At 37.7% G+C, this 14,875-nt stretch overlaps 2 protein-coding genes across 6 annotated transcripts; both read right to left on the bottom strand.

The window, feature by feature from the left end:
- Nucleotides 1–2: 2 nt before the first annotated feature.
- On the bottom strand, nucleotides 3–12,824 carry LOC309588662 (inhibitor of nuclear factor kappa-B kinase-interacting protein-like). Its single transcript, XM_082308219.1, has 2 exons — nucleotides 12,737–12,824; nucleotides 3–6,578 (listed from the first exon to the last, which is right to left on the bottom strand). The coding sequence occupies exon 2, from the start codon at nucleotides 6,555–6,557 to the stop codon at nucleotides 5,823–5,825; it is 735 nt and encodes a 244-aa protein (XP_082164345.1). The 5' UTR covers nucleotides 6,558–6,578; nucleotides 12,737–12,824; the 3' UTR covers nucleotides 3–5,822.
- On the bottom strand, nucleotides 6,587–14,875 carry IKBIP (IKBKB interacting protein). Of its 5 annotated transcripts, none has more exons than XM_082308215.1 (4): nucleotides 14,801–14,875; nucleotides 12,741–12,969; nucleotides 11,005–11,122; nucleotides 6,587–10,120 (listed from the first exon to the last, which is right to left on the bottom strand). In XM_082308215.1, the coding sequence occupies exons 2-4, from the start codon at nucleotides 12,932–12,934 to the stop codon at nucleotides 9,293–9,295; spliced, it is 1,140 nt and encodes a 379-aa protein (XP_082164341.1). In that variant the 5' UTR covers nucleotides 12,935–12,969; nucleotides 14,801–14,875; the 3' UTR covers nucleotides 6,587–9,292. The 5 variants fall into 5 exon arrangements, with proteins under 5 accessions (XP_082164341.1, XP_082164338.1, XP_082164340.1 ...); XM_082308212.1 differs by lacking the exon at nucleotides 14,801–14,875 and adding an exon at nucleotides 14,708–14,796; XM_082308214.1 differs by lacking the exon at nucleotides 14,801–14,875 and adding an exon at nucleotides 14,625–14,713.

Genomic DNA, 14,875 nt, shown 5'->3' with positions numbered 1-14,875 from the left:
AACTAGAGAATTATGAAACAATTGTAACAAAAATAGACTTTCACTGTTTCCAGAGAAGTGCCAAGAACCTATCCTTGCAGAACTGCAGTTCTATGCACTTTGAGTCCACTGTTTTATTTGCCTATAATAAGCTGTTACTGTAGAATAGCTGAACTCTTGAATGGCTGAGATGAGACTGCAGTCTGATAGGGCATCCTAGTGATAAATAGGTGTTCTCCATGGAGATAAAAGGAACCTTATGCATAATAGAGCTATTTCTGCTTTGGGGTGGTCATCCCAACATAATTAACTTATGCTTACTTGACTAATTTCTGCTTCTGTTGGCTTTGAACCGCACCAAAGAATTCAGTCCTTTTGGTTGTACTGTGGAATTAAACAGTAGCTGCTACCTTAACAAAAGAAAAGCTGATGTTAATAAAGATTCTCAAAGATATCCGACCACTAAAAGCTTACTACAGCTTCAGAGTAAAATAAAAACGGCTTGCCTCTTGTAGAGTTTGACAAACTTGACAGCTTTTCTCTACACTTGGTACTCCTGTAGTTTATTTTTTTTTTTTTTCTGAATTAGTATAACTAATGCTGAGTTTTGGTTGAACCATGCACTTCTGCAGTGCAAGAAGCCACACCAGTTTTTTTGGACCTTACTTGATGTGAAGAAATCTAGGCTCCTAGGTGTGCAAGAAGAGACCTCAGTCATGCAATGTTTTGTTAAGGCAATGAATTTGTTTTTTTCCAGTCTTTTACAGAAAGGCAAGCATGCTGCCTTCTGCGTTCTGCCTGTTCAAGAACCCACAGTTGATAATCACATTGAGAAAAATCCAGAAAATGCCTAGTAGTATATAAAGGGTTCACTGTATCCAGTACTACTTTGTTCACTCAGTAGAGCTGGAGCTTAAGTGTCTTTTGTGTAAAACTGGATATGCTGCCTTTCAGCATCTGAGCTAATGAGATTGAACTTAGCTTGGCGTTCATGTATGTTGTGCTGCTCATAGTTGTGTTGTCTTTCATAGTCAAAAAGGACAATTAAAGCAGGTGCCATGGGAGTAGCATAAATACACTGACCGCTGCATCTTACTGGAGTCTGATGTTCCTGCTACCATTTTACATAGCACTGAGCTTCTCACCCCCTGGGAAAATCCTCCAACTTCCAAGGTTTTGGATGGTTAAGCTAAGCAAGCAAGCTGAGCCTTACTTTGAATGGCTGCCTTTCAAAATGTGGAGTAAAATCTAAAACTGCTTTATTTCCTTGTCACCATGACACTAAACACACTCTTAGAGTGGTTGGTGTCAGCTGCATTATACAACAAAGACAAATTCCATAAGTCTAAATAAAACATTTGTACAAGTACTTTGGTGTTGAATATATTTCATGATATAAGTATTTACATCTTGTTGCGCCATCGTGAGTGGGAAGCTTTGAAATTATTTAACGAATCATTAAATGCTCCTAAGAGCTTCCTTTGAGAAGAGCATTAACTGACTTGATCTTGCATCAAGACCGTTGATGTTAAATCAGCTTTTGAAGTTAACTTTTGTACGTGGTTCAGCTTGTTAGAAAAAGCAGTATCACTTTTGTGTACTGAATATCATGGCTTCCTTAAAGGTGTGTTTTAACTCAGTAGACTTTTGTTTGCCAATCCTGGGAAAGTGAAGCACTTTTGTCAACTTTTAAAGGCTGGCAGAAGAGTGAGAAACTCGGCTCATACAGTGAGACTACAGGTAGTCTGATTGTCAAGTAGTCCAGTGACAAGCTAAATTTCTCAAGACTCTTGTCATTCTACGTGTGGAGCAAAATCACACAATTTTTGTCTAGAATTGGGTCACCTTTGTGCAGCTGTTTTAAATGTGTGCAGTAAGTAATAAGAGAATCTTAAATCCATTTTCTTACTGCTCAAGGGTAGACCTGACACTATCTTAAAGATGCTTAGATAATTTTACAGAGGTAGATCTGAGATAAGACTACAAGGGTCAGCTAGCTGTTCTTCTGTAACTGAGAAAGGGAAAATGTACTTAGTGCTACTTCCAGTGTTGTGTTTTGGTGGAAAATCCGAGAGGGGGAGAGAGTTGCCTGGCAGCTGCTGACGCTTCATTGACGTTCAGCCATAGGCTTGTTCGGATGCTTGCGATGAAGGGGTTTAACATATAAAATGCTGTTACTTAGAGGGTCACCCACTGGTATTTTAAATAAGCTTCAGCGGGAAAACTCTAGTATTAAAATGCATTTAAAAGGCCAACTTTGTTATTGATAACCGTGCTTTGTAGCACGATGCGTGGTATGTTTTCTGAAAGCTGAGAACGTGGGGCAGGGGAGCCGCGGTGCTTCAGATGGACTTGCGCTTTCACTGCCAGGAAAGTCCTGTATCGAAAAGGAGGACTCCATTTTGAACCAAGTATAACTTCGATAACTCCAGGCCAGTCGCTAAACCTAAAAGTGCTTTGTAAAATGTGGATTATGTATATGCTGCTTGCGTGTATTGTTTTATGAAGGAGAAAACATCCTTTCTTGCTATTGCTGGAGCGGAGATCAGCTTTCTGGTTTAAAGCATACTGTCTATATAAATTTGGAATAACAACTCCATTCACACCCTGTGTTTGTATCAGATTGTGCTACAGGTCAAATATGCTGATGTTGCCGATACTTGCTGAAATGCTTGTTACATATCATTTTAAAATGAGCTGTAATAATACAAATAGTTGTAATTCATTTGCATTTCTACATAGAAATTATGTAGTTCACAGTGAAAACAATAAACATCCTGCTTTTTTATAGCAAAGATGAGTACCTTGGATAGCTGAGCTTAGTAAGTACGTGGCGTTGTTACAGGATACGATTTTTGTGGCTCAAGTGATGTGGGAGAAGGATGTCGCTAGCAGAAACTTCTTGGTTGAGCTGATGATCCAGTGTCTAAAAGTGGATTTTAACATGCTGGGATTACTTTGCTTGTGTCATTTTTCAGCACTGATCACTTAATGCTGTTGCTGGTTTTGGGTTTTTTTGTTTTTTTTCCTTGTGAGTTGCTGGCTAGGATATAATTGGCCAGTTCTGTACCTGCATACTGAGTTAAAAGCAAAGATGTCCTGAGTATCACTACAAGTTGGGCTGCAAGGGGTGATATGGTTTAAGTAGCATAGCTGTAATTTTCTTTATTACCTGAATCTCTCAATCACTTAATAAAATCGTAGAGAGTATCGTTGAGTGCCCCTAGAAATGAGCTAAGTAAGGGGTTGTAGTTTTACTGGGTTGATATTCTCCCCACCGCTGGCGGGAGGCGAGATTAGTAGTCTCCTTTAAATTTATGAAAAGTACCTCACTCTCTGCCTCATCCACTGTAGAAAGAGCTTTTCCTCTGTCCTTAGACCACTTTAAGTACAAAACAACTCTAAAACGTGCACTTAATTTTTTAGCACAGTGGAGGTGTGTGCTTGATTTCCGCCCCCCCGGTAAACTTTACCTCTGTGACTTAAACTTTCTCTCTTGCTTGTAGCAACGAAGTTTGTGAAAGGATCATAATGCTTTGGACCTGCACTTCCTCGGAAGGAAGGGTGGGTGGTCTGTATACATCTATAGATAAATTAATGGTTCTGTAACATTTTTCGTATGCTTAACTTTCCATGGAGACCATGAACAGGACCGTATACTCTGCTTTTCACTGGTAGATGTATCCTAAGATTTAGAGGTTATTGATTTGGGGGTTGAAAGTGAAATCAACAGTTGTTTATCCTGGCTTATTTTCTGGTTACTGTTCCAAAGAGAGTATGCTCTTTTCATCCAGAAAGACCTCTTTACTGGGTCGTGACTTCTCTGATTAACTGAGCAGCTGGAATGTATTTTCCACTTCTCTTTGCTTGCGTAGATTGTGCTCTACTGGTTCTCCAGTTCTGCCTCTCCGGATTCTTTTTGGCTACTGACTGCAAATGATTCATTCATTAAATTGAAAACAGAATAAATAAAATTACTATAGCCCGTGATGCAATCAATCCACTGGTAACGGTTAGCTCTGTCACATGGGCCATAGTGAAAGACAGATTTCTCGCACAGCTGTGTCCATGTTCTTTTGGCAGCCATGTCTGTTGTGCCAAGCGCTCTCCCTGACGGCACTAACGTGAGCTTGCACACCCCTCCGCCCCCAGGATTGGAGTCAGTGAATATCAGGCTTTACTGTACAAATGAGATGTATTTATTATGTAACACCCAAACTCCTATGGTGTACGTATGTGCATATGTGTATATATATATTTTCAGGTACAATACACAACGCATGCTTTAGCATGGCTGATCATTCTGGATGTTCTTTAATTTTTCTGTCTCCTTCAAATGCCATTTGGTTATTTTCAGGGGCTTGCTTAAGAATTGTGTGAAAGAGCAAAGGGAAACTGGTTGGTAAATAGTATCTGTGGATGCTTTCTAGGAAAACTTGTCTTTTGCAGTCTGTCAGGTGGACTGGAAAGGGGTAAAAGAAAATTGGGAGGTAGGAATGGACCTATACCAAAAAGAGAAAAACTTGATGAAACAAAGCATTCGAGGTTGACCGAGGGCAATGAAGCAAGCAAGGTACGGAAGAACAGCAACATGAAGCAGGCCAAAAGATGGGGAATGCTGAATGAGGAGGAGAATAGCAAGGGAGGGGAGTGGTTATACCTTCCATATGATCAACAGTCTGGCAGCTGCAAGATGTTCAGGTATGACCGACTAAAACAACTGAGAAGTTATAAAGGCCTTACTGTATGCTTATACTTCTTGATGTAATTTCATTTATAGGGATTTTCTTAATAGCTGTATCTCTCCTAATTGGTTTTTATAGTCATTTTTATTCCTATTTAATGCACTTTTCCTCCTTTACTCTGCTAAACCCATTCCCATTATCTTGTCACTTCAGTCTACCGCCTACTGCATTTAAGATCTCTTAAACTCTTGCTCTTCACCGCAGAAATGCTGCCAGCGGCTCCTGTCAGTCTAACCTTTTGGGACCTAAGTAGCTTCTCTTTGCTAATTCTGCTGCTCACTATAGTATTTTACAGGCTAAGAAACAATGAATAATGAATAACACTGTTACGATTCCTCAACAGATACCATGACACTGGGTGAAATCCATCAGTAGGCTCAGTAGGTCTTTCAGAGCATTGTCCCCGTGTAGAGTTCTGTGTTTTAAAGACATAACGGTGCTGCACAGTAATTATAATTATAAAGCCTCACAGAAAACCTTATACAAATTATTCCATCTAAATGTGTGACAAACTTTTTGCAAGGCATCGGCAATATTTCTGGGCATTGTTTGCTTCACTGCATTTATCTCTTTAAATATTATTTAAAAAAAAAAAGGAAAGTGCTATAGTTTACAAAAATCATAGAGTGACTATATTGAGACAAATACTAAATTGCTACTGCAGTTTGACTAACTCTTGTTTAACTCTATCTGGAAACCACAATTTTCTTCTTTCCTTTGGAGCACGAAAGGAAAGCTGAAGATCTGTCAGTCTTGGGTCCTGCTTTCTTCATGAAAGCAAACTCTAAAGGTAAGAACATTTTATGCTTTAACACTGTTTTATTGTAGAAAACAAATGATTTATTAAATATAGCACGTCATCCTTCAGAAAGACAAATACACGCACAGAGACCTGTTTTTTGCTCACCTTATAGCTTGGCCCTTGAAATCAGTATGACTTTTCTGTCCTTTTCAAAGGAACAGGACAAATCTCTAGTTGAATTTCGGTGTGCTTCTAAGAGAAGCCTTTAAATATTGTCTTTCTTCTTAGTACTACACGTGATGGAGCTAAGACTCCTTGAACACTACTATTCTTTGGGCAGTGACATTTCACAGTGATCAATTCATGTCTGAAATCTTGGATATTTCATCTTTCATACCTTTGATCTCAGTTTGAACTCTTGTTAGATTGGCCAGGTTCTCATTCAGTAAAGCAATTTCCTTCTCCCGTTGTAATACATCCTCCACTAATCTTCCTATTCTCAGTGTTAGGTCATTTATTAATGGTTCCAAGATGGCAAAATCCTTTTTAAGTTTGTACATCTTGGGTTTTAAATCATTTGCAAATGTAACCGTCTTCAGAACTTTTGCTCTGTCACCTTCGAGATTCAAAAGTCTATCCGAATGCTTGTTAAAATCACTCCTTAACTCAGATAATGCCGTCTTAATTTGCTCAATTTTTCTTGCGTTACTGGATGCCAAGCTTTGTAGTTTTGTACTTCGGTCAATGCTACTGGTAAGCAGGTCACCTATGTTTTTTACTATCTTCTTTTCACCTTTTTCTACTTTATCTTCTAGTGTTTGCAAAGAATCTGTCAACGCAGTCGCATCTGAGACTAGGCCTGAAATGCGCCTTACGTCAGTTTTTACTGTCACGATCGTCAAAGTTACGTTTTTTACTACAGAAGCTGCATTCTGTTCAACACTCGAAACTGCATGAAAGAGAGTTGTTAAATTCTTCTGCAGTTCTTCTTGTTTTTTAATTATGCTGCTAGACCATGTTTTCATTGTATAAATATCTTCCTGCAGGTGTTTAATGTGAGAAATTATTGGAAGATCTTCCAGCTGTTCCATTAAGTTCCAAGTCTTTTCACACTAGAGGGATACAAATAAAAATATTTGACAAGATTTCTAGCTTAACAACTCGCATCAAAATTAAAGCAATGCTCTACTGAAATATCTTACTATTCTGATACTGAAATTGAGCGCAAACTCTGTCTTTAGGAAATAAACTTCTGTTGCAACAGAACCAAAATTTTCATTTTTTTTCCTTTCAGTATACATAACAAATTCAAATGTTACTACTTTTTCTACTGTAACTATTTCTATTATAACAAAAATAACAGGAAGGTGCTATATGACTTTCTGAAAACGCAAATCATAAAATACAATCTTCTTCTGATTTACAGAAATTTTTGTCTTAAGTCTATAACCTGCGTGACCCAGAAAGACACATGTAGAAAGATGCCTACTTTAAAATTCTCTTTGGTAACCATAATATGTATTTTGAACGTGACATTCACAGAAGAAAAAGCCAAAGGAATTAGGCATGGTTCCCTTTTGTTTAAACAGCCACCAAAATTTCACAGGAAAAGCATTACTTAAACAGCCTGCCTCCATAAAACCTACGTTAATATTGGATTTTTGGATGAATTTTCTAGTTCACTTTTTTTTTTGTTTGATTCTTGGTTTTCAAATTTGAGAGGAAGAAAGGAAAATATCCGAGTGATACTATTCTGCTCAATTCCCAAGAACTCAATTCTCAAGAACTTGGAGAAAAAACACCAAATGGGCAAGCTGAAACACATTCTAAGAGGCTATAATTAGTTTCATACTAATCCTTTTCCTGATACTAGTAGTAAAAATATCACCAGAGAAACAAATGTTTTTAACTTTTTGATGGTGTTGGTCATTCCTCACTAGCACAGAACTGTTTGGTTAAAAACAAAATCCCAAAATTTACATTGTAGAGAGTTGTGCTGGTTTCTTAAGTAATGCCCTCTAAGGATGAGGATTACCTGTTCAATCTTGTGTACATTCAGCTTTCACTAGGGTTGATGAAAGACATTAAATTGGGGAGCATACCACTGGTAATTTAGCCACCCTTCCCCAAAAATATATGAAGTAGAAACACACTGGAACGCACTTGTGAAAAGTACTTAAACATTTCTGTATAGAAGAGTATTTCTTAATGGAACACTGAACACTCAAGTATTTATTCCATACCCTTTCTGGAAGAGCAATTTATTTTGAACTAGATTATGCACCAGGACAGGGCAATCCACTACAATATATTTTTATTGAAAATTACTGTAAACAGATACAAATCTATACATAAGTAATAAATATATGAAACTGACAGACGTTGTAACATTGAGAAATGGTGGTTTAATAGTCTCTTGAATGGGCAGCAGTAACTGTTTAGTGAAGATTTTAGTAGCGTTCTAGATAAATGAATGTACAAAACCAGAATAACTTAACTTAAGCCTGATTAAGTCATAAATGTTGTGGGTTCATACTGTCTACTAAGCAATCTCCTTTTCTGAGTTCAGAAATCAGGAATCGGAAATTATCAAGACATAAGTCTGTAGACACAAATTTACAGTGGACTGGAGATCCAAGTTTCAATGAACACCTACCAGGCCTATTAAGTAGTACTATGTCCCGTGTAAGCAGATCTATTAGATCTAGGAATAAATCAGATATTCCCTGCCCCCAAGTATATAACTCCATGGCTTTCATTAATTGCTTTTGCAGCTTTTGGTTCACCAAACTTTGGGAAACAATGCCAGTGATGCTGCTAAGTTTTTTTCCCTTTGAAATGCAAAGCAATACCAGACATGCCACGTAATGCCTAACAGAGAACATTCTGCAGAAGAAAAGGTTAAAACTTGTTTCTAACAGCACCGAAATAAACAAACAAACCCACCCCCCCAAACTAATACAGTGACTGATCACACCAAACTTGCAAATTAAATGATGGAAGAATCAAACAGGAATATCTGTTAGTAAGAACTTCAGTCTCTATGTAATCCAATGACTTCAACGGCAGAACAAAACTACGCCAGTGATTTTAGAAAGTTTGAAAAGGCTGGAAGTGAGACCTAAGGAGGCTATTTGCATGGGGTCAAAGAAATAAAAGATAATGCCCGCTGCTATGAAACCCCCTGCATATTAATACCAGTACAAGAGAAGGTTCTCAGTAAGGGGTACTTTACTACTGTTTTCTGTAATGCAGCTGTATATAAGCTTCAGCTGTTAAAGGTGTACTTGCTGCTTTCCTGCACATAAAATATGTAGATCCCAGTAACAACTCTGACATTGACAAGTCTGTACCGTAACCACAAACACATTATGGTATATAATACATTAAAAGCAAGGTACGTGTATATCTGCCTAGAGATATGAACTTAATTGTTCATTGTGTTACAAGTCCATAGAATATAATACAAAAAGTAAAAATATAAAAAAAAAAACGTAGTGAGAACTAAATATAAATTTTAATCTGATGTCTCCAGGTTTTTTTTCTTAAATCTAAGTACTTTGCTTCAAATTCCATTTTAATAAAAACGATCTTTTAATAAATAAGCTGAAAATAATCCTTAATTTATTTAAGAAAATACTCCTTGCCTCCTCCAACACAGTATTTCTTGCTCTCTATCCTCTTTATTCTGAGTTTGCCTTTCAGTCTGATCCAATGCCTATTTAAATTAATGACAATATTTCAGCTGTCCTTAACATACATTGGAGTCACATTATTTATAATAAATTAAAGTGCTCTTTCATCAATGAAAACCTTAAGTCCAAATTCATTTATCCCCATTCTGGTCATTTTCAAAGTTACAGCGTTCTAAAGTTATTTCTTTTGCTTTTGAAGATACTTTTATGTCATGCACTACTTCTAAAACCACTATTTCATTTTGCACTTTCAATATGCTGTCATTGTACTGTATGCCTTCAAGAACTTTTTGCATTGCCATTGTATCAGAAACAGTTTTCAGCATATCATTTTCCACAGTATATAGCTGTGTTGTCAAGTCCTCTATCTTTTTCTCCGTACTTAGCAATTCACTTGATAATCTAAGAATAGAGTGAATAGCATTTTCAATTGTTGGCAAATGGGTCTTGCACTCCTCAATTTTAGGTTCATAGTTCGCAAGTTTCTGATTCAGGTCTGCGTCCTTGGCTACCAGACTATTCTGTTCTTCTTCTAGCTTTTCAACTGCCTTTGCATATAAGTCCAACTTTTGTTCAACTCTAGAGAATTCATCATCTTCTTGCCTTTTTAGTGTTTTAATATTTCTGGCTGTACTGTCTTCCAAATCTCTTACTCTTTCTGAAAGGGATTTAATTCTTTGGTCAACTTCATTAATTTGGGAAGTAACTTCGGTATGTATGAACTTCGCTTCAGATTTTAAACCACTAGTGTTTGTGTTCATTTCATCCAAGCTGCTTCTCCACGAATTGGTAACATTTTGGAACTTCTCATTAATGCTCTGCATCTTTATAGAGAGAGTCTGTTCATTGTTCTGAATATCATTTATGATGTTATGAAGAGAAGATATTTCCTGCTCAAACTCAGTCATCACAGAGATGGATGAGGCAGCTTCTCGTAGAATACTTTCAGAAGACTCAAGCTGCATTTATAACACAAAACAATGTCTATGTCTACTTAACAAAAGTAAGAACAGAAAACCACTTGCATTTATTGAACAGAGAATAAAGTCCCTTAGAAGCTACTTTACTTGTTACAAAGTTCCTATAAGATCTGTTTCCATATTTTATCTTTAAAATATTGTTGATTAAACTAGCATGAAAAAGTCACAGAAAAGGGTATGTTTGTTGTTGATTTTCTACAGGATACATGCCATTTTCTTTGTTGTCAATCCCCTATTTTCCATGGTGGTTTTGTGGTGGTTTTTTTTTTTTTTTTTTTTTTTTTTTTTTTGTAAAATATATCACACTACCTAGATCCCATGCAACATTTTGCAATCTGTAGTATATAAATATCCAAATTACATCATGTATAAATGACATAATTATGAGATCAGTGCTAAAACAACATCACTGGCATAAGCCATGCTGTACTCCCATTGTTATCTGTAAGATATAGGGGATAATTCGGTAGCCAGCCCAAGTTTTCTAGTTGATAATATCACACATAAATAAGAAAATAAATAGCAATGAAAAAATATTACTATCACTTCATTATGTCTTTTATATTATTAGAACAGGTCTTCTACATAAAAATGCCTGTAAATTTTCTTCAATATATATTTTTAAAAATAGTTTAGCATCTAAAAAATAATACTGAGATACAACCACTACATTCACATACTCGAACAATGGTATGGATTGACACATTTAGTCACATGAAATATTCTCCAAAAGTCTATTCACAGGGAAGTAGAACACATTATGAAAAATTATTTTAAAATAGTCAAATTTAACTAAATGACAACAAAGTAAAACAATGGCAAATGTTCACCAGAGATTATCCAATTAAGTTGTTAATGATTACCTTTTCAGAAATTAAGTTAACTTTATTTTCCATGTCCAGGAATTTTTCAGCTTCTTGCTGTAAAAAATTGTACTTTTTTTCCATATCAGCAAATTGACCTGACTGCTGAAATAGGAACCTGCAAATTACAAGTAAATAAATAGTAAACATAACTACATAACATGACCAGAGTCACAGCAATCTGTTACTGCAGGGATTTGTATTCACAGAATTTGCTAGATCAATACATGAGAGAAAAAAAAAAAATTAGGATTTAATGAAGTTGATCTGTCTTCATACTGCGGTTACCTTCCAATAGAGATGGAAAAATAAGGAAACATCCATAGATGTGCTTTGTTTTTACATTGTATGCCATTCAAACAGGAAAAACTTCCGATAAGACTGCTGACATAGGGAGGCCGTTACATGCTTGTAATGCATTGCCTCACAATGTATTTTATGGGTAAAGTATTATTTAACCAGTGGAAATAAAACACAAAAATATAATTTGTACTTTCTTGCAAAGCATCACAAATCATGCATAGAAGCCTTTGGATTTAGAAAGGCTGGTTAACTCTAACGTTGTTTAATTGTAACCATTCAAGAACATACAGTGCATTGTGGCAAAGCTTGCATAGCTACTGTTAGGATGATGCTAGCTTTGTGAACAGACAGCAGAGATCTCAATCCTGTACTTTATGTACATTCTATATTTATTTACAGTGAACTTAGGAGCTTTCTGAACTGTAAGCACTTCATACAGTTAAGAAGGAAATGAGACAACCAAACGAGAACCCTGAATTTTGCTGGATGTTTATTAATCCCAAAACAAGGTTTATTGTAGACTATGCAGGGGTCCTCTCAGTAGTAAGAACAATGTTATCTAGCACAATAGAGTTTATTTAAAATACTTGTGTTTTCATTAATTGATATTTATTAGTATATTGCATAGCAATTAGAAGTTTCAAAAGATGTACAACAGTCTATACAGATTAAGTTAGGCAATAAAAGCTAAAATGCTAGCTATAGACACATGCAAAACAGACATAAACAGATATACATAAAACAGTGAGCAGAAGCATCACTAAGCATTTTATTCTACTATGTTGCTCTGTTTCTCAAAGATTTAGATAATGAAGTCTGGGTGATGTTAAAATAAGAACAATTTTACCTCAATTTTCAGATTGATGTCTAGAGTGTAATAATCCAGACTAATTTCTTGCACTAGAGTGCTGAGAATTTCATATCATTTCTGCAAGAAGCTCTGTTTCTGATGGAACTAAGGTACCGATGCTGCTAAGATATTCTAAAATGTCTTTTACAAAGATATTTGACCTTTACTTGAAGACTCCACCTGATGAACAATTTACCACACTGCTGAGCAAACTATTTACAGAAAACTACTTCACTTCTGCTGTTATTTATTTATTACCTGCCAAATGAGCCTTGTTGTACTTATTGTGAGATTAAGTTGCTCTTCACAGTCAGATATAGTCTCCAAAGCAGGTATTTATAATTCATGAGCAAGGTACCTTTTAAACTTTCAACATGATAGAACAGATTAAGCTTCTATAATCCCTCACTGTATGCCAATGTTTCCACATTTGTCAATACTACTATTCTTTTCTTGATCCTTCTAGCTTTAATAAGTTTCTACGGTCACTTAACCCAAACGCTATATTCAGATGTAACTAATCATATTGCCTGTGACAATATACAAAAGACAATATTAAAATCCACTTTAGAGGCTTACCTACCAGGTCAGCACTAGGCAAACAGCAAGGGAAATTATGCTCAAGCTTGTCCGTGAGTCCACCCCAAAGGAACACCGATTATTGCTGGTCCGAGGACTTGCCAGCTTCTCACAATTACTGTGCTTCTCAACCTTTTGTGAACCTTCACTGATCTTGGATGAAGACGTACCTTTTTTCCTCTGTTTAACTTCAGACATTTTGTGTTTTTAAAAAGCAGAAGCAAAAGAGAGAGCTAGGGAAAAAAAAAAACCAAACCAAGAGACTAGTTACTTCTAAACATCCCCAAATATAACCTTTTGCCCTTTAGTTACACAAATACACCCCCAAAAATGTTTCCTTCAGTGTTTATTATGTTTTCTAGTTACATGAACTTTTGTAAAGTGTCATAATACTTTCATAAGATTTTGTGAAAAATTGTTTTCTATACTATAGAGCACTGCTTTCGTATTTTCTCAAACTGAACTGACTTTTCAAACTGTAGCTAATTTCACTTTTCCAGAAATATTTCCTCTGTTGTACAATAAGCCATTTTGAAGATACATTTAAAATCACAAGGACTGAAAGAATATTTCTTTTTATAGCTGATTATTGTCACAATTTCATCAGCAATTTCACTATCCTGTTTTACTGGTATTTATTTTTTTAAAATAATTTTTACTGCTATTTAAAATTTTTTTTTAAATTATTACCTACTCCAGATTAAAGGGGAAAATAAATTTTCTCATTTTAAAAAAAATGGGATTGCAAATCAAGATTTAATTTAGCAATAGTTCTGTTGTAATGGTTTCAGGTCATCTGTAAAACCATAGACATCAGTTAATAGGAAGCCATTAATAGCAAAATACAGAAGATTAATGAAATAATGCATCTAGATAAAAGAAAAGCTGTAACTTGCTCTTTGCTAAAATTAAGGTTAGAACAGATTCAGGCAAAATGAATCTCCAGTTTCAGGCAAGATGAATCTCCAGTTTCAAAGAGTGCAAGAGCTCATATTCTAACCAAGCGGAAGTGCAGAGTGGAATTTTTAAGCCTAAAATCTTCCACTATACTGCTCAAAGTAGACTAGATCCTTGGTGGATTCAGTTTAGCACAATTTGAGTCAAAAATGTTGTGCTTCTTACTGGATCATTTTGCAGTATTGCCACTTAGTCACATGCCAAAATATAAATATTTAAATATTAGACACTTACATAGTCACATACATGCGTAAAAGGCATTGTTTAAAATCTAAGTCTGTCACAAAAGCATGAAGCTTAGAGCTGTTTGTGAGTCACAGTACTAGGAAGCATGCCCTGATGAAGTATGTAGGAAAAAAACACCTCTTGCTCTCCAAAAAAATAGCAAAAATTCTATTTTGTAACTTTTAAAACGCCTTCGGGATTGAGAGCACATATTATGAAGTTAAAATTAAAAAAAAAAAAAAAAAAGAGGGATCTGAATGGTAGTTAGGGAAATAGTTTACTACAGGAACAACTCAGCTCCAATAAGGACAACTTCAGAGCGCAGGCCGGCGCAGCGCAGCGGACCGAGCCGCAGCCCCCCGCAGCCCCTCCCGCACCCCTCCTCGCCCCTCTCCCCCCGGGACGGCCCTGCCTGCGCTCGGCCCGGGGCACCGACAGCCACCGCCTGCCCCCTCCCCTGCAGGGCACCTCCACCGCCCTCGGGGCTCCCGGGAAACCCCCCGCCCGCCCGCCCGCCCTCGGAGCAGGCCTGCGGGCCGCCAGCCGGCCCCGGCGATACCCCTTCTCCCGCCGCCCCGTTGCTCCCGCCGCCCGCGGCGCCACCGACCCCCAGCGCTTCGGGCCGCCTTTCCCCCTCCGGCGGCGGCAGCAGCCCCGCACCCGCTCCAGCCGCTGCCGCGCTCCTCCGCCGGGCCACCCTCCCTACCCTCAGCGCTGCCTCCGGCCTCAGCTGCAAGGCGGAGGGGGTGGGGAGGGCCGCTACCACGTTTACACGCCGCGGAGCCCCACCTCCGGCCCGGGCGCGGGCCCGGCCCAGCGCCTCGCCCGTTGCAGCCGTTGGCTGCCGCTGCCGCTCCCCCAGCCTGTGGCGCGGCGCCCCACCTCTGGCGCTGCTGCCTCCACCGAGGCGGCCGAGCCTCTGCGCCGGCGCGGGAGCGACGGGCTTTGTTCCGTGCG

This window comes from Platalea leucorodia, assembly GCF_965183815.1.
Source record: "Platalea leucorodia genome assembly, chromosome: 4".
NCBI lineage: Eukaryota > Metazoa > Chordata > Aves > Pelecaniformes > Threskiornithidae > Platalea > Platalea leucorodia.
The sequence above is the reverse complement of the archived record's forward strand: the minus strand, read 5'-3'. Positions and strand labels throughout refer to the sequence as shown.